The sequence below is a fragment of the Diceros bicornis genome, chromosome 8 (assembly GCF_020826845.1).
Source record: "Diceros bicornis minor isolate mBicDic1 chromosome 8, mDicBic1.mat.cur, whole genome shotgun sequence".
Lineage (NCBI taxonomy): Eukaryota > Metazoa > Chordata > Mammalia > Perissodactyla > Rhinocerotidae > Diceros > Diceros bicornis.
The window spans coordinates 68,090,197-68,109,394 of record NC_080747.1 but is presented as its reverse complement, the minus strand read 5'-3'; the positions used below and the strand labels follow the sequence as shown (position 1 = coordinate 68,109,394).

Genomic DNA, 19,198 nt, shown 5'->3' with positions numbered 1-19,198 from the left:
CCTCAACCTTCAAGGGGAGAATCATAAGGCATTGACTAGGGGCCAGCCTGGGGGCGTAGTGGTTAAGTGCACGCACTCCACTGTGGCGGCCCCGGCGGCCCAGGTTCGGATCCCGGTGTGCACCGATGCATCGCTTGTCAAGCCATGATGTGGCGGCATCCCATATAAAGTAGAGGAAGATGGGCATGGATGTTAGCCCAGGGCCAGTCTTCCTCAGAAAAAAGAGGATTGGTTAACAGATGTTAGCTCAGGGCTAATCTTCCTCACAAAAAATAATTAATTAATTAATTTAAAAAATTTTAATAATAAAAAATGAAAACAATTTAAAAAAAAAGAAGGCATTGACCAGAGGAGCTGGTAAGGAAGGTATGGTTTAGGGTAGGGAGTGGTGGCAAGGGATTTTGTGTAAGAAAGACAAATTGGGATTCCTTTTCAGTCTGCCTCTGACTAGCGATGTGATCTGAAGCAAGTTACCTGACCTTCACGTGTAGTTTCCCCATCAGTAAAATGAGAATTAATAAGATCTTAGTTATGTAAATAATTTTGCACAGTGGAGTCAGTGTTCAACAAACGGTGGTGGTTATTATTATTATTATTGGTAGATTCTTGTCTATAAGGTAGAAACAAAATAGACAAGCTTTGGAGTTTTGATTGGGGTTTTCTCTAGGGGGTAGAGTGGCCAGAAGAGGTGTGGTGGGTGGGGAGGTTGGTTTTGGGAATACTTCTAAAATAACAAACTGGTTTTTGAATTTGATGGGTGCCTGATGAGATGTCTGTTCCTCCCAATGTTAAAGAGAACTTTTCTAAATAGATAGGAGATGTATTCTTGAGTTGACCATCCTACCATCTGATCCTATTATCTACTCACTCTCAAAGAATCTTTGAGTCTCCATTCTCACCCAGGTTCAAATCTCCACAATTCTGAGATGCAGGTACCCTCTTCTAAACTGCTGAGGGGTTTGGAACTAAGAGAGCTAAATCACCAACAAGATCTTCAACAGCTAGTTAGTGCTGGGGATGGAAAGGTTTAGAAGCTGCTTTTATTAGTTATGTTTTAAAAAAAGGAAACTAATTTCACAGAAAATGGGGATAGGGCACAGGGTATGGCATCCACTTTGTTACTGCTATATGAAAAGAAAAATAATCTGAAAAATAATATAGAGTATATTTTATGAACTTCATCAAAGCAGGGTACCAGGGTTACTGTAAACATTCAATAAAATTACCTTTTGACCTTGTCATAAAAAGAAGTTAATCTTGTCCATTTGCTGTTTTCTTGTTTAACCTGAGGGGTGACTCAAGGATCACAAGGATTTATGAGCTTGTTTTACAGAAAAAAAGAATCACCAGATAACCAGCCCCCAGCTGCTCTTGACACCCAAAAGTCAGATTGCCCAGGGGCTTATCCGAAGTGACCCAAAAACTCCTTCTGCCAAGCCCCTTAGCTCTAAAAAACCCCCTGGTTTCTCCTCTTGTTAAGGTGGGTTTGAGAGAACCTATCCTCCCACCCTCTCATTTTGGCCAATTCAAATAAACCTTTCTCCATCTCCAATCACCAATGTCTCAGTGATCAGCTTACTGCACACCAGGCACACTAACTTGAGATGAAGAGGTTCAGTATCATCCTAACTGGTTTCTTAGGATGAGAGCCTTCCTTTCTGTGATTTAGGGCCTAAATTACTCTCTTCCCACCCATCACTTCACAATGCAGTCAAGACCATTCGTCTGATCTGACCTCTACCTTCTCCTTCCCCGCCAGAACCACTCCATCCTGCTTACTCATTGTTGGCCAGAATTAAATGCTAAATCAACTACTTTCAGAGGTTAGAGCTCATAGTTATATGCAAGTCTCTAATCTACTCTAAAGTAAGGGTCCCTTCAAAACAGACTATATTTTCATTGAATTATGAGGCAAAGTTTGAAGGAAGATTCCATTCTCGCCTCTACCTTTCCTTTAAGGAACATGCCTCCTCTCTCACCATTCAGTGTTCTCTGCTAACCCTGTTGTTCACATGCCTTACCTTGCATTTCAACCTTCCCCAAACCAGCCAACTAAAACTACAGAAATCAAGTTCTGCTCCTCCAAGGGCCTACTGTTAGAAAACTAAAATAAATTATGCTAATGATAGTGGATACCAATAATGCAATTAGTGCATTATTCTATAAGAGCAGTGGTACACAAAGGAGTGGAAGGAAGGATGGGAGAGAAGAGAGGAGGATTTTGCCCCACAAAAGACGTTCAGCAATGTCTGGAGACACCGTTGGTTGTCACATTAGGAATGTGCTATTGTCATCTAGTGGGTAGAGGCTAAGCACACTGCTAAACGTCTTACAATGCATAGAACTGCTCCCCATGACAAAAAATTATGCAGCCCAAAATGTCAGTAGCACTGAGGTTGAGAAACTCAGCTCTAAGAGATAATATATTTCAGTTAACGACTCCTCTGTTCCGTAGGTTTAAGTTTAAATTCCAGGCTGAACGGAGACAGGTTTTGAAGTACGTAACTATCAACCACACTCCTGAGACAGCTACTTATTTTCTATTCATATAAAATTAGTTCCATTTGTCAAACTAAAGACTCTTGCTGAATGATTATTGATTTTATTTGGTTGGGTTTTTTGTTTTTGGTTTTGTGAGGAAGATCAGCCCTGAGCTAACATCCATTGCCAATCCTCCTCTTTTTGCGGAGGAAGACTGGCCCTGGGCTAACGTCCACACCCATCTTCCTCTACGTTACACCGCCACAGCATGGCCTGACAAGCAGTGCATGGGTCCACGCCCAGGGTCCCAACCTGCAAACCTCGGGCCACCGAAGCAGAGCGTGCGAACTTAACTGCTATGCCACTGGGCTGGCCCCTGGTAGGGTTTTTTTAATTTTTATGTTTAAAATATAATATAAGTTTAATAAAAAATATGAGTTTAACAAAGAAAAAAGATACCCATTGTCATATTTGCTTCAGATATTTTCTAAAGAAAAAAATGATAGATACAGTTAGAGCCACCCTCCCCACTTCTCCTCCCTTCAAGAAGATGCGACTATCCTGTAGTATACAGCATTTCCACATATATTTTGTCCTTATCTACATATATCTACATAAATCTATAGTATCTGTTTACGGCACTAAATAGTAAATAAATACTATCAAACTATTCATTTTCTTTTCTCTCGTTTGAGATTTGTCTACTTTGTTCTCTCCATGTAAATCCAGTTGATTCATTTTGACTGCTATATAGTATAAATAAACCAGCTTACATATTAATTTTCCTCCTAAAGGGTGACTAGGTTGTCTTTACATTTTCACTACTTGTAACATGTCTCCTAACACACACATGCTGCGAGTCTGGGTAGGTCGATGTTTTAGCAGAAGTGAAATTGTAGGATGATAGTGTAATAGGTCTTCAACTTTGCTACAAATTGCCAAAATGCTCTCCAAAGTGGTTAAACTAAAGTTTTCATTCTGTTGCACTTAGAAATACAGATGACTCATCTTAACGGTTTTCAAACAAACAAATAAGCAAAAGAAACAAACCTTTGCCTTCTACAGGGCTATATTAAGATGTGAGGATAAACACGTACAGTATGTTAGTGAATTTTTTCAGAATCACCTGTGATGAAGTAATTTTTGTTCTAAGAACAAAAATGTGTACGCCAGCCCCCACAAAAACTTCCATATGTCCAATAAAGCAGTGTCCAAAAATAAATAAACATACTTGCGGACCGTGACTGAATCTCAATTCAAACAAATCAACTGTAAAAACATCTTGAAACTATTAGGAAAATTTAAATATGGACTGTATATTAGATGATATTGACAAGAGATTCTCACATATTGAGGTATATGGGGTAACTATTCCGGTTCAAAACTGATTTGGCTTGAACTAAAAAGCCTGACTTATGGCCTATCAAACATACACTGTACATACATTTAACCATTAAAGCAAAGAATGCACTCTCTTAAGATAAGAATGCATACTTCCCCTCCTAAGCCCTATTGCAAATGCCCTATTGGTAAGGCCCGATTAGTCCCTCTCCTGACATCAGGGTCATGTTGACCTGCTAATTTGCAACAGAGTACCTCTTTGAAATTTTGATGAAAGTGTATCCTGGGTGTGTTTAACGTATGTTCTTTGTTCTAAAAAGATATAAAACTGTACTGAAAACCATGCTTCTCTGGAACGCTTTCTAAGGCCTTCCCGGGTTATAATCCTCACTCTCTCAAGTAAACTGACCTTATTTCTCTTATCCATAGAATAGTTATTGGTTGTTTTGCGTCAATAACATTAAGAAATCATTAAAGGGATAATAGTATTGCGGTTATTTTTAAAAAGTCCTTTTTAAAAAATGCAGGAAAAGATATGAAATCTTTTTTGACTGAAATATAATTAACAAGACATAAAATCTTGTACCTGTTTTAAATACTTCAGCAAAAAATGAGGAGTGATAGATGAATCAAGTGTGGCAAAATCTTGACAAGTGTTGAACCTGGCTATATGGGGCTCGTTATATTATGTCTCTACTTTTGTGAACGTTTGAAAATTGCTGTCATCGTCATCATCATCACCGTCAGGCACAATACTTACCAAGAGGAGTAGACTAATAAAAGCAGGTAGACATTTGGCTGTGATAGAGAAAATCTCAACCTATAATCCTTCCATATCCCATTTCTCTCTGCAAGTAGCTAGATAAGTTCCAGTATTTATCATAAGATAACCCCATTAAATGCCTTATACTCCATATCTTTGAGGACAGCAGATTCCGATATGTATGCAAAGAGTTTACACCAAGACAACAGTACTAAATCAACGCAGCTGATTTAAACAGACTATCAAGAACAGCCTGCCCAAGACAAAAATGAGCATAGAAGAACAATATCCCTCAAATTTCTGTGACAAAATATTATCCCACATTTTCTGTGAATTCAAGAGATTTGATTAATGTTGATATAGCCAATGCTGTACAAGTATCAACATAGTTAGTCAAGTCTCACAGACAGAATTTCAAAAGTAAAATTAGAGAGAAATGTTTGGCAGCCTGAATTCTCTCTGAACAGGTATAACATCAGAAGCTTCACCACAGTATTTTGGCCTTTGTGTGTGTTTGGGTGGGGCAAGGGGCTGAGGGGCAAGAGATAGGGGGCAGAAGGGAAATTTAGCACACGGGCTTAATTAACAGTAGGCCACATGACCCAAAATCTTTCTTTGTGGTGCTGCTGGAGTAGAGCAATGTGGAGGCCCTGAGGAGGTGCAGGAATTTCCCACTGCCGACAATGCTGAGTCAGTCCAGCAAACACTCCAGGGAACGCTGCCAAAATGACGGAGCCATAGCCTCTGTTTATTTGTATTGTTTGTGACTCACTCCTCAGGCAAGGGCAAATTTGGCCTTTGATCCTGCCTGTTGACTTTTGGTTGGTAATCATTCAAAATGTCCTGGTATCATAAAGCAATGGCAGTGGAATTCATCTTGAGTCATGAAAATGACAATTAATTACATTCATTATAATTACAATCAACATTACTAACTGATTCAAGTCTGATAGCACAGTAAGTGCTGGAAATCAGTCAGGTACCCAAAGAGTTAGGCTGGTGGTTCTTAACAGTCAAATGGTCCCTTGCACTATTCACAACAGAGTAAAGTAAAAGTTGCTAAATTCTCAATCAGACCACATCCCAGGGTCCAAGGAGATGCATTTGTCCTGTGGCTGGAGATGCGAAAGCACAGCAGACGCAAAGAAGCAAAGGAGCCAGTACCCTTCTTCTTTCTTGTTTTAGCTTTCCAGCACATCAGCTCTCAGGAAACAAAAACTAGGGCAGAGGGTAACTCTATACTCTCCATTGAAATTGAATGTTCAGTATAACACAGTTACTTAAGCAGGGGAAAAAGATTTTTCTTCCTCATTGTTAATACAATGAGGAAAAGTCCTTAAACCTAGAAGAGTAAAGTGCAGTAACAGAGCTTCTTTTTTTTTTTTTTTTTGGTGAGGAAGATAGGCCCTGAGCTAACATCTGTGCCCATCCTCCTCTATTTTGTATGTGGGATGCCGCCACAGCATGGCTTGATGAGTGGTGCATAGGTCCACGCCCGGGATCTGAACCTGCCAACTCTGGGCTGCAGAAGCGGAGAGCGTGAACTTAACCAGTACGCCACTGGGCCAGCCCCCTAGAGCTTCTTTTTTTTGTGTGTGAGGAAGATCAGCCCTGAGCTAACATCCATGCTAATCCTCCTCTTTTTGCTGAGGCTCTGAGCTAACACCTAGAGCTTCTTAAAGAGATCTTACTCATGGTCATATCTGAAGCTCAATAAATTAGACATTTTAGTAGAAGACACAATAGAATATGGCTAAAGACAGAAGAGAACTATTTAACCACAAAGATAATATTTCCCTAGGTTCAGCTTGCAGTTGGCTTATTCGGTAAAAGCACAGAAGAATTATAATCAAGAGGGGTTTATAATCAAGTGGAGGGGGAGACTTAAAAACTGTTTCAAAAAACGTGTTTCACTAAATAAAAGCACAGCAGAAGGAATTTATTGGTGCAGAAAATAAATGTAACTCTTTTCCCTGTTTAGCTAATCTCTCCCTCTCCATTTCCCAAACCTATCATCAGCACTGTATCAGTCAGACATCTCAAAATCACACCCACTCTCCTGGGTCCCTTGGCCTGCCTGTGACCCTTGCCTAAACACTGACCAGTTCAACACTGTCTTGTGCTACATCATTGGCAGCAGTACAGAGACATGATGCTCCGAAGGCAGAAGATTGCACCAGCCCAGCACACAAGTGCTCACTGTGTTTCATCACCCTCTGCCAGTCTGTCTAGGATTGAGACACTGTCTCCCTGCTGACTCCAAACAGCACACACCCTGGAACAGGGCTACCCGAGCAACATACGTCAGGATGGGCGTGGAGGTGCAAATTACGCACAGCTGTGAGATTAACAGAGCTGAAAGCAGCAAATATCAGAGCCTAAATTAGATCTCACATTGTCCTTTCCTTATGCACCTATTTTAGCATTCATCACAGTGGCGTGTCGGATGCCTGTCTCCCCAAGAAACCACGTCTTTACCATCTTTGGATCCCCTGTCAACCATACGGGTAGCAAATGTTCAAAACTGCAATAGTCAGTTCCCAATTTCACAGGCTAAAAGGAAGGGTAGCCATTCCGAATGAAATATGACAAATTTTAGGCACCAGCCTTACTCTAAACCATTATGATTTATATTTTCTCCTCCTGTTCACTTCCAGTATTTCCTGGAGGTGCCATGGAAGACAAAGACCAAAAATAGAAAAGACGATGCACAACAAAAAAAAAAGATCAAAGAAGTGAAAATATTCACTTCCATACAGGCTAAAAAAACTACACCAAGACTCCTGAACACCCTCCCCTAGTGACTTTTTAATCCTCTTAACCTACCAAATTGAAACACCTTGTGCCCTTTTAAATTTCTGGACCAACACATGCACCACCATGACCCCAATCCATAGGGCCCTGTAGACTCTCACTCAAGATCAATGACAGCCCAAAGTCTCAAGTACAACAGAAAACCAGCAATTAAGTTTGTTCTCTCCTTAAATCATAAAGACACACGTTAAAAAACGTACCTGGAAAAATAAAAAATTAGTAGATCTGCTATAGCTGAGAGAAATCTGGCAATAACAAGAGGAGAGGATCAAGTATAGCCAGAAATATCCAATCTGTAAAAATGTTATCAGTGATAACACTTTGGTGTTTGAGTAGACACCATGAAGCTCGACCAGTTGCTTCAATCATTTGAACATAATAATCCAGTTACACAAAAACACACGTTTTCACTCCAATATGCTATTTCCAAAACGTGATACAGTATACAATTTCTACAATTCCTCTTAGACAAGCCCCCAGAAGATAAATTCCTTCTAGTGAAGTGTTCAACATTTTGATCTTATTTAATCTCAAATTAGATGGGCATAAAATTGTTTCAACAACTATTTTTGAAAAACACATAAAGGCTTAGTCTTTTCATTAAATCTAGTGATTTATTTCTTCCTAATTTCATAGTCATCACTCCCATAAAATTCTACTCCCCTATAAACCCAGTGTCTTAATTCTTAAAATTTTTACCCCAAGTGAAAGGGTTTATTGAGATAAAGACAAAGTACACAAATAGAAGCAGGGACTGGTTAGCTCCGTTGATTTGTTAACTCACTTCTAACAAAACTTAAACAAGTTCTTTACACAGGACTTTTCTGAGCCTTTGTTACTAGGCAATATTACTCTCCAAAAGGAAGGTGTAGTATGTGGTGACTCCCAAGTTTGTTTCATGGGGAAGTTATTTTTTTATTTTTTTATTTTTTTTGAGGAGATCAACGCTGAGCTAACATCCATGCCAATCCTCCTCTTTTTGCTGAGGAAGATTGGCCCTGGGCTAACATCTGTGCCCATCTTCCTTCACTTTATATGGGACACCGCCACAGCATGGCATGACAAGCGGTGCGTCGGTGCACGCCCAGGATCCGAACCCGGGTCACCAGCAGCAGAGGGCGAGCACTTAGCCGCTAAGCCACGGGGCTGGCCCCGGAAGCTATTTTTTATTTCATATATTACCAATTAGCCTTTAGCAGGAAAAAGTATTCTAAGGAACATTATTTGAGAACCACAAATTACAATAAAATGCTAATGAAACCTCAAAAATAAGTTTAACTCCCAGGTAATCCAGTTGACCCCCTTTTCTTTAACCATTGACTACATCTTTAAAACCATGGTCAATCACCTTTAAATGCATGTCTTTAGAAATACCCTGTAAGAACACACAGAGGAACAGCACATATTACCTCCTTTACAGCAAAACTCATTCAAAACTCAGGCAGCTACTATTTTGCATATAGGACAGAATTATGAACAATCCAAGGCCCACAGAATGCTCTACTCTCTGCATATTTGAAGGTCACATTGGGTAGATATAAATCTACCCAATTTGGATATTTTAACCATCATAATGAAAAGGAAGACTTACCAACAGGAGCTGAGTTTTTAAGAACAGACTCCTTTGGGACTCCTTTTTCAATTCGTATTGTGGCCCACTGTTGAAAAAGTAGAAGTGTTAATTTAAACTGTTCCACAGACACAACACAGAATACCTAAACTATGCTTATATGGAAGTGAAATTAAACATTAAGCCCTGACACTCCCTGAATTAGAGAAATACCCCAGTGAATGTCTGATGTAGCAGTATGCCAAATCCCAGGCATACTTATATTATATCTCTTATATTAGTTACTGATAATGCCCTAATAAAATGAGGAAAAGATTGTGTTGACTCTATTTAAACCACTCACACACATCTGGTACCCTCCAAAAACTACTCCTTGAAAAGGTTGTGAAACATGTCAGGCACAGGTTATGGCATCAAGACTATCTGGGTTTAAAGTTACTTAATCCCTCTAGGCCTCAGTTTCCTCACCTGTAAAATGAGGATAACAGTTTCTATCCCATAGGGTTGCTAAAAGGATTAAACAAGATTAACACACATAGAAACCTAAACTCGAGGCCCAAAGAATCACTATTATTTTCATAACAAATCAGGCATTTGAGGGTGAGACACTCAAAGAGGCCTAATTGCCTGCATCAGAGAGAAGCCTGCAGAAGGAGGCAGCGGGAGACGTGGAAAGCTGGAAAGGAATCAGTGAAATCACTAACTCAAGAGATCACATGCCCACCTGGTCACTTACCTTTGAAGATACAGACGGAAAATGTTATGATTATGTGGAAAAATCAACCCCCATTTGTTCTGACTGCACATAGGAGTGTAAAGAAATATACCGAGATGTGATTTGTTATTTTCTTCTTTATGCTTTTTTATGTATTTCCAAAATTATCTACCATAACATCAAAAATGGTAAGTGAACTTTGCTGACAGCATTCCAGAAAATCTCAATGGCTACTTTTCTAGTTTAGAAAAGGAGTAATTCAAATATTATTTAGATGCTTACAATTCCAGAAGCTAACAACGTCTAAATTGACTGATTGGGTAGGGGGATGAATAAGAGGTATAAGGCATTGTAATAATTATAATTAGAACTTAAGCACCCTTGGAGGGGTAAAAAGACAAAATTTATTAAATATATCAAGGCAAAAACCTCAGTTATTGCTAGACTCGGAGGGATTAAACAGAGAGGTAAAAAAAGAATTTCAAATAAATAAAAAAATAACTGTTAGAGAATAAATAACCTAAAACACAGACATGAAAGTCAAGGAGTAAGGCATGATCTGACTACATCAGGACTCCTGTACAACATCGCAAAGAGAAAAAGCGGAAACATGCCATTTGCATGTAGAGCATGCCCTATAAATAGCGGCCTAATCTTCTGGGCTTCAAGTGGCCAAGTCACAAATGATAATAAGACTCGTCTTAATCTGCTTGCGTCCTTTTCTCTTCCTTGCTGATTTAGTGCAGGAGTTCTCCAGCTCTAGACTTACACCTCCCATCTTTTCTCAATAGAGGGAAAGGTTTATTTCCATAATTTTTCACTTTAAAGCTTTGGTACTTATTTGTAAGTAGACCGAAGATATGATTAAAATAAAATATTGTAAACAATCAATCATTGTTAACCTTGGAGCTCAGTTTCTTTATTGCAGGCATGTGATTTTATATTTTATATAAATAGTAATTACCTTAGACCAGGACAATTATTCCATGCTCATATTATGGAAAATATTGATATTTTATGGCTGTTATGGGCTGAACTGGGTCCCCCCAAAAAATCACGTTGAAGCCCTAACCCCAGTACATCAGAATGTAATTGTATTTGGAGATATGACCCTTAAAAAGGTGACTAAGTTAAAATGAGATCTTTAGGGTGGGCCCTAATCCAATCAGCCTGGTGTTCTTATAAGAAGAAATTTGGACACAGAAAGAGACACCAGGGGAGCCGGCCCGGTGGCATAGTGGTTAAGTCTGCAAATTCTGCTTTGGCAGCCCGGGGTTCACAGGTTTGGATCCCAGGCGTGGACCTAGACACCACTCATCAAGCCATGCTGTGGCAGCGTCCCACATATAAAATAGAGGAAGATGGGCACGGATGTTAGCTCAGGGCAAATCTTCCTCAGCAAAAAGAGGAAGATTGGCAATGGATGTTAGCTCATGGCCAATTTTCCCCACCAAAAAACCAAAAACAAATAAAAAAAAACCCAAAGAGACACCAGGGATGTGCACACACAAAGGAAAGGCCACAGCAAGAAGGCAGCCATCTGCAAGTCAAGGAGAGAGGCCTCAGAAAAAAAACAAACCTGCCAACACCTTGATCTTGGAATTCTAGCCTCCAGAACTGTATGAAAATAGATTTCTGTTATTTAAGCCCCCCAGTCGCGGTACTTTGTTATGGCAGCTTGAGCAAACTAATGCAGGAGCATTCCTCAAATAGCATGATGTGCTAGACACAGCTCCATATTCCGTGACCAGAGAAGTCTCAGAATGCATAACCTCTCCTGAAATGATGACTCCAAAGGTCTGTCCTACGAAATGCAGTTACAGTGTTCAAGACTAGAACATTCTAAGGTTGGAGAAGTCATTTAATGCCAAAGGGAAGCTGTACCGGAAAACCATTTTCTTCTTCAGGCTTACTCTCCAGTGAAAGCGAAAAAGTGCCCATGCTTTGCAGCCAGCTATACACACGAACTACACTTCTGCCACTTCCCTGCTGTAATCATCTCAGACAGAAGACCTGAATCTCTTGGGGCCTCAGTTTCATCATCTCTAAACCAGAGAAAGTATAAAGGGTTGTTGTAAAAATTAAAGGAGATAATCTATCCAATGTGGCAGTAGGCCACAAAGTAGAAAAATGTTGGCTTCTTCCTCCTGCCCCACACCCCACACTTCAGGTACCAAAATGATCAATTTTTTCTGGACCATCAGTGCATCTCCCAATAAATAGCTATTTCTTTTTTACCGTGCCAGCTTCTCTAGCTGATCAGGTAGGCCCAAATACAAAGGTAAAATACCACTTTAGAGGTTCTTAATCTCTTCCAGAGGCATCTCAGAATACATCCGCCTCAAGGCACCACGAAAGATACAGCTGTGTCTGCAAGATGGCCCTGAAGCACAATAGTGTCTTCTAACAATCCCTGTTCTACTCCCCATCTCACTCTCCCTACCAAGGAAAGTTGAAAGACACTTTCAATCAGGTTCTCACTCCACTTAATTTCAAAATCCTCTTGGATGGAAAAAAGTAGCTGTCTACAAGTCATCAAAAAGAAAGGGTTAAATCTGATTTTTCAAGTTTAGGCCAAAAGCTTGCAAAAATGTGACACTGTCACCTAGACTATTCACTCTTCAGTTTTTACACTAAAAACACATTTAAGAATTGACTAAGGAGAGGGAATGAAATGAGGAAAAATGCACAAAATTATATATAAATTCAAAATATTAGGCTTACTCAAATAATAGCTGGCCAACATCTGTAGCAAAATAAAAGTTTCTTGGCAGAGGCTGTCATCTTGGCGGAGTAAGAACTCAGGCTCTAGATTCAAACTAAAATTCTGCTTCTACCACTGACAGCTCTATGCCCCTGCCCAGATAATTACCTCTCTGAACCTTCATTCCCCAATCTATCAATGAGAATAATAATAGACCCTATCTCAGAGTTGTTGTGGAATTAAGTTAAAAGAAAAGTACATTGCTTTGGTAGCTTTTCTTTATTATTACTTTTCGTCATACTTTCTGTATTTCCAACACTAAGGATAATACGTAAGTATTATAATAACAGAGGTGTTACAACCATCTGCGAATTATTGACGTGCCTTTTAAAAAAGATGGAAAACTAACTGGTGGATGGAGGAGAGGGTAAAAGGAAAGAATAATAATAAAAATAAAAGGCAGGAGCAGTCTGCTCTGAGTATGGGTGCTGACAGCAAAGATCTGAAGGTAGGTTAAATCTTAGCCACATAGGAGCAGAAAAACAAAAAAACAAGACCAAAATTGTTCCAATTCAAACTCCACTAAGACCCGAGCACCTATTATGTATCCAGTGCTTTCATTTACTTCTCCTCATTTAATCTGCACAATAACTCCATGGGGCATATTCCTATACACACACATAGAAACTAAGGCTGAGATGTTAAGTGACCTGCCCAAAGTTACATAAGCAGAAATTTGGAGGAAGCTGTTCATGCTTCCAGCTTCTTCTCAAAAGTTGGGGGCGGTGGGGGGTGGCCAACCCTGATGGCCTAGTGGTTAAGTTCGGCACACTCTACTTCAATGGCCCCAGTTTGGTTCCCAGGCACGGACCTACACCACTCGTGGCCATGATGTGGTGGCGACCCACAAACAAAATAGAGGAAGATTAGCAACAAATGTTGGCTCAAGGTGAATCTTACTCAGCAAAAAAGAGGAAGACTTGCAATAGATGTTAGCTCAGGGAGAATCTTCCTAAGCAAAAAAAAAAAGTTTAGGGCAAACTTAGTCCACTGACATTTATTATCTGTCCATTACCTGTATTATCTGGCTAGATAAGATCACTTACACAGCATTCCCCTACCTTCTTCACCATCAATCCTACATTCTCTTCCCACTCTTGATTTCCCTCTAATCATGAACCTTAGGCCAACAAATAGCAATCCTTCACCACCCTTATCCCCATCATTAACCTTATAATTAACTTTCACGGTTGAGAACCGTGAAAGTTCATATTTCAATCTCTAATCCATGCTCCTGTTTGATAAACATAAAAACTTCACACATACCCTCCCAGAGATTCAGATACATACACCCTACCATCTAGATGGACTACCCTCTACACATCCCCTCAGCCAGTAGTTTTACTTTTCATAGTTTGTATTTCTAAAACAATTTTCCCCACTATATAGTTATAATGTTGACATATATACTCCTAAGAAATTATTATATACCCCTGAAAATCACTGGTTTAGAGACTCACTAAACTTACTCTAAGCTAAGAATTCAAGCCTTGTTCTCAAGTAGCTTGCCATATCACGGACTTATGAACACATCTAGAGATATTCAGCAATGCATAGGGTGGCATGCAGTAGGTGCTCAATAAATAACTATTACCTGAACTGGTGAGCTAAGCAGGAGTAAAAGACGAGCATAGAGCTGAGTGAGTTACTTGACAATCTGCAATTACCACAGTCAGCTATTCAGAAGGTACCCCACACACATTTCAACCTCCAGAATTTGAGTTTTTGGTTATGAAAAAGCCACCCATTGTCAACAAAACTTATCAAACTAATCACATAATGTACAAAACTAAATGACCTTTTTTTTTTTTCCGGTGAGGAAGAGTGGCCCTGAGCTAACATCTGTTGCCAACCTTCCTCTTTTTTCACTTGAGGAAGATTAGCCCTGAGCTAACATCTCTACCAATCTTCCTCTATTTCATATGTGGGACACTACCACAACATGGCTTGATGAGTGATGTGTAGGTCCGTGCCCAGGATCCGAACACACAAACCCCAGGCAACCAAAGCAGAGCATGAGAACTTAACCACTATGCCACCAGGCAGGCCCCTAAGTGACCTTTTAAAATGGTATGTAAAAACAACAACAAACAAACACATAGAGACAGAGATTGGATTGGTGGTTACCAGAGGGCAAGGCGGGAGGGAGGAGGGCGAAAGGGATGATTAGGCACATATGTGTGGTGATGGATTGTAATTAGTATTTGGGTGGTGAACATGAGAACACGATGTAATCTATGCAGAAATAGAAGTATAATGATGTACATTGAAATTTATGCAATGTTATAAACCAATGTTACTGCAATAAAAATATTTAAAAAAACAAATAAAAATAAAAAATAAAAATAAACTAAAATGGTATGTAAACTGGGGGCCAGCCCCATGGCGTAGGGTTAAGTGCACACACTCTGCTGCTGGCGGCCCGGGTTCAGATCCTGGGCGAGCACCGACACACTGCTTGTCAGGCCATGCTATAGCAGCGTCCCACATAAAGTGGAGGAAGATGGGCACGGATGTTAGCCCAGGCCCAGTCTTCCTCAGCAAAAGGAAAAGAGGAGGATTGGCATGGATGTTAGCTCAGGGCTGATCTTCCTCACAAAAAAAAAAATAAAAACAAACAAACAAACAAAAAAATAGATGTAAATTGTAACCAAGGAGACCTGAGAAATATCCAATTCCAATCAAAGAGCCCAAAGAACATTCTTGGGACTGGAATGCAAAAGAAAGAAAGAAACAACCAAATCAGTTGAGAATGTATAAGGAATAACAAGTAACAGAAGGGCTAGGCCTTGAATGGAATCTACAAAAAGATAGGGTATTCATTTAGAACTAAAGATGTTCCGGGGCCGGCCCGGTGGCGCAAGCGGTTAGGTGCGCACACTCCGCTGTGGCAGCCGGGGGTTCGCCGGTTCGGATACTGGGCGTGCACCAACGCACTGGCTGGCAAGCCATGCTGTGGCGGCGTCCCATGTAAAGTGGAGGAAGATGGGCATGGATGTTAGGCCAGGGCCAGTCCTCCTCAGCAAAAAAAAAAAAAAAAAGAAAGAAAGAAAAGAGGAGGGTTGGCAGATGCTAGCACAGGGCTGATCTCCTCACAAAAAAAAAAAAATGTTCTAACACTAAACAATCAGCACAATTTTTAAGAGAATTATACCTACAATAGGAAAAAACAATCCACAGTACTCCTAACAACCCCCTCCCCCAGAGAAATGTCTTTGAAACATCTAACGCTCTTCTAGTTGAAAGATGAAAAGCCCTGGATTGCCATTTTGCTCTCCTGTGCCTAAAGCAGGTATCACTGTGGGATCACAGCTCCTTCCTGATGAGCCCAACTGCTCCCAAACACAGGCGCTCCAGGCAGCTACCACACCTAGAGTTGGCTCACAAAATGAATCCCCATACTAATTCCATATATGCCAAGCAGCTCTCTGACCTAACAACACAGTCTTAGCAAAGAGGCTGGTTCCTTATGCTGCCGTCTACCTGGTTTCCAAGCTAAATGGTGTATCTCCCACTACAATTAGAAAATTGGCATTTTTGAGAGTCTAATTAACAAGGAGTGTATCTCTGAAAGCCTCTTCAAATCTAGATGGACAAAAATTAAAACAAGAGACCCAGCCAAACTGAGGGCCAGATCCTGGACTGGAGATATCCCATCAAAGCATAGTAGGTACTTGCCAGGCTGACAGCAAGTAGCTGGCCTCTCTCTACATCTCTTTAGCTGAAACTTGAATTACTAAAGCAAGAATACGGGAGTCAGCATCTGGGAGCCAGTGGGTGCGATCTACCTTCACTCCATTCTCACTTGGGGTATAAATTCCAAAAGACATTGCTGTATGGGAGAACAGCTGAATCATTTCAGAATTCCCCCAAGCTACAGGAAGAGTATTCTGAAAAAGAGCTAACAGTAAGAAGCAGCTAAGAAATTCACAGCATAGTGTGACCAAGTTCAGAGTGTGAAGTCAATAAGAGAGGTTCAAAACTGTGAAATATCTCCCAAGTAGAAACAACAGAACTCTTAAAATATGAGGGCTGAGGATGAAGAATCAAACATAACTTCAAAGACTAGACAGAAAAATAGCCACCAAGAGAAAGTGCAACAAAAATCTGGTAAACCAGAGATTAGCAGGTAGAAGAGATTTGCAGGAGATGAGTAGGTGGGAGATTGGCCAGTTAGAGGTGTATATCTGAGAGCCACCCTACTAGCTGTGGGAGAAGAACTGATAAAGCCAAGTTCTGGGGGCCCACAGAAAATAAGGGCAGAAAAATGAGAACCCATATTACAAGTTAGTGTAGAAGTTAGAGAAATAGGATGCTAGAATCTAAATAATAATATTATTCTTTTAATAGCAGCAAACACTTAACGTCATACCTAACATATATAGGCACCCTTCTAAGATGCTTGACATGTTTTTAACTCACTTAAACGACCCTACGGAAATAGCTGTTATTGTTATTTCTATTTTATAGATGAGGAAAATGAGGCACAAGAAGTAGGTGACTTCCCTAAAGTCACATATTGAGAAGCAGAGCTGGGATTTTGGTACCAAATCTAAGCAAATCTGTACCCAGAGTCTGTACTCCTAACCACTAGGCTACAGGCCCTCTCCTCAGTTAAGACTTTTGTCTCCACCACTTAATTCAAGCAAACCACTGAACCTCTCTGAGTCTCAGTTTCCTTACCCGTAAAAGGGGGATACACTTGCCCTCCCCACCTTCCAAGGCTTTGGGGAGCATCTGAGGAGAGAGTAAGCGGGAAAGCCCTCTGTAATTTCATCAAGCCCTGTCTAAGGGGAAGCTGCAGTTGCTCCCACCAGACTCACTTCCATCTAACACTGTTCTTCGCAGAATTTGGAAAGAAGAGTGTAGGGAGAGCTGAGGTCAAAGAATATACATTTTCAACGACATCTGAAGTGCCATGGATTAGATAAAATCTCCATGACTCCGTTAAATATAATCAGATTTCTTTCTACCATCCAGCAATTGCCTTCTTATCTTGAGCATAAACTAGAACATGATGCCTTTCTGGACAGGATGACTTAGGACAGGAAAGGACCTCTGAAACTCAGGGCTGATAAGACTAAAGAAGGTCAAGTGATGTCTGCACTGCATCATGGATATAAGGAAACGGATATAAAAAGTGGTCGCACTGTTATTGTAATCGGTAAAAATAATAATAATAGTAACAGAACAGGGGTTGGGGTGGTTCTGTCTTCAATGAGAGGAACAAAAGCGTGGCCCAGTGGTCTCAGCTGGGATCCCTCCAGCTCTACGGGAGAAGCTGGGATGGTGTCTTCGCGCTACTGCGGAGGAGAGCACACCCCTGCGGACCGCTGACCTTCCCAACTGGTCCCCTCGAGTCAACTCGGCTCTCACAACTCTATCCTCGGCCCCCACTACCCCTGGTTCTCCCTGAAGCCCTCCGAGGTGCGGGGGCGCCCTATCCCTCCAGGCACTCACCTCTAAGATTTTCACCAGGATCTTCATGTAGATCTCGGAGATGCCCAAAGACACGCCGAAGGCCGAAGGCAGGAGGATGAGTCCGAGCACCAGCGTCAGCCATGTGGAAAGAATCTTCCCGGCCAGCTCTGCGCCCTCCATGGCTCGGGGCACCTTCTCAGAAGGGGTCTACGGAGGAGGCTCGAGCGCGACAGTTGTCCCTGTCCCCAGTCAGGCGGCAGCTCCGGGAGCAGAGGCGCGGAGCCAGGCTCCGGAGAGTCAGCGCCGCCGCCTCCCGGCACTCACCTCTGCAGGGAAAAGAACAGAGGAAGGAAAAAACTTTCAGAACGACAGCAATTTCCTTCCTTCCTCTTCGGGCTCCTCCTCGTCCCGGCCGGTTAACTCTTTCTCCGCTGGAGGCCCAGGACCGCGCGGAAGCCCCCGCAGCGGGCGCAGACCTGGGAGCGCCGGCCGCAGGACGGGAGCGCGGGACGAGCGCAGGGACACCGCGACGCGGGCGGGGCGCGCGAGCGCAGCCGGGAACGCGCCTCACCCTGTGCCTGCGTTCCTCTGGGTGGCGATTGCGACACTCAGCGGGTGACTCACCAAGGCCCTCCCGGAGCGAGGATCCCTGCGGGCTCACCGCACCACAGCACACGGGCCGCCGGCGGAACTGGCCCCAGGCCGAGGACTGGCTGGTGGCTGGCTGCGCTCGGGCGCCCGGCGCCCTATTTCTGCACCCTGCCCTCGCCCCACTTCCTCCGCCACCCAGCGGGGAGCTTCCAGGCGGGAAGTGCACCGAGAGCGCCGCAGCCTCCTGGGCGGCCGCCCGTCTTCCCCGCGCCCCGCCTCCCCCGGCCATCTCAGCAAGGGTCTTTTAGGGAGCAGAGTTTTCATCTGTAAATGTTAGCATTTTCTTCACCCCCAAAATGAACTATTGACGTGTCCGGGACGCTTGAGAAGGTCTTGTTTGTGTGGGTGTAAAACGACCTCTCGGAAGGGCTTTCAAGGAGAAGGAAATTTCTGGCTGCTGAGCCGCTTCCACGTCTCCCACACCTCCTACCCCTCCGTCCCCTACGGAGCTCTGGGACTCTATCTTGCTTATCCGGAGAGTACAAAGCTCTCTCCACGAGTCGCCTACTTCTCTCAGCTGCCATCTCCCTGGCACAGAAATCCTTCAGCTGAGGGTCGCTTACTTGCTGGGAGAAGATTCCAGCCACAGCTTCCCTTACCACTCACCCCACACTCTCAGCGCACGGAAGCTGCGGGAAACGCCAGACCGGCTCAAGCCTTCGCCAAGCTGACGCGCGC

At 42.2% G+C, this 19,198-nt stretch overlaps 1 protein-coding gene across 2 annotated transcripts in view; it reads right to left on the bottom strand.

Moving 5' to 3' along the window:
- Positions 1-18,381, bottom strand: part of GPAT3 (glycerol-3-phosphate acyltransferase 3) — a 65,555-nt gene extending 47,174 nt beyond the window's left edge. Inside the window, exons 1-3 of one of the 2 annotated variants that reach the window (XM_058547428.1) lie at positions 18,346-18,381; positions 17,909-18,195; positions 8,991-9,057 (exon numbers count right to left, since the gene is read on the bottom strand). In XM_058547428.1, coding sequence (XP_058403411.1) covers positions 8,991-9,057; positions 17,909-18,049 — 208 coding nt within the window. In that variant the 5' untranslated portion in view covers positions 18,050-18,195; positions 18,346-18,381. The other variant, XM_058547427.1, reaches the window with a different exon arrangement.
- Positions 18,382-19,198: the final 817 nt, after the last annotated feature.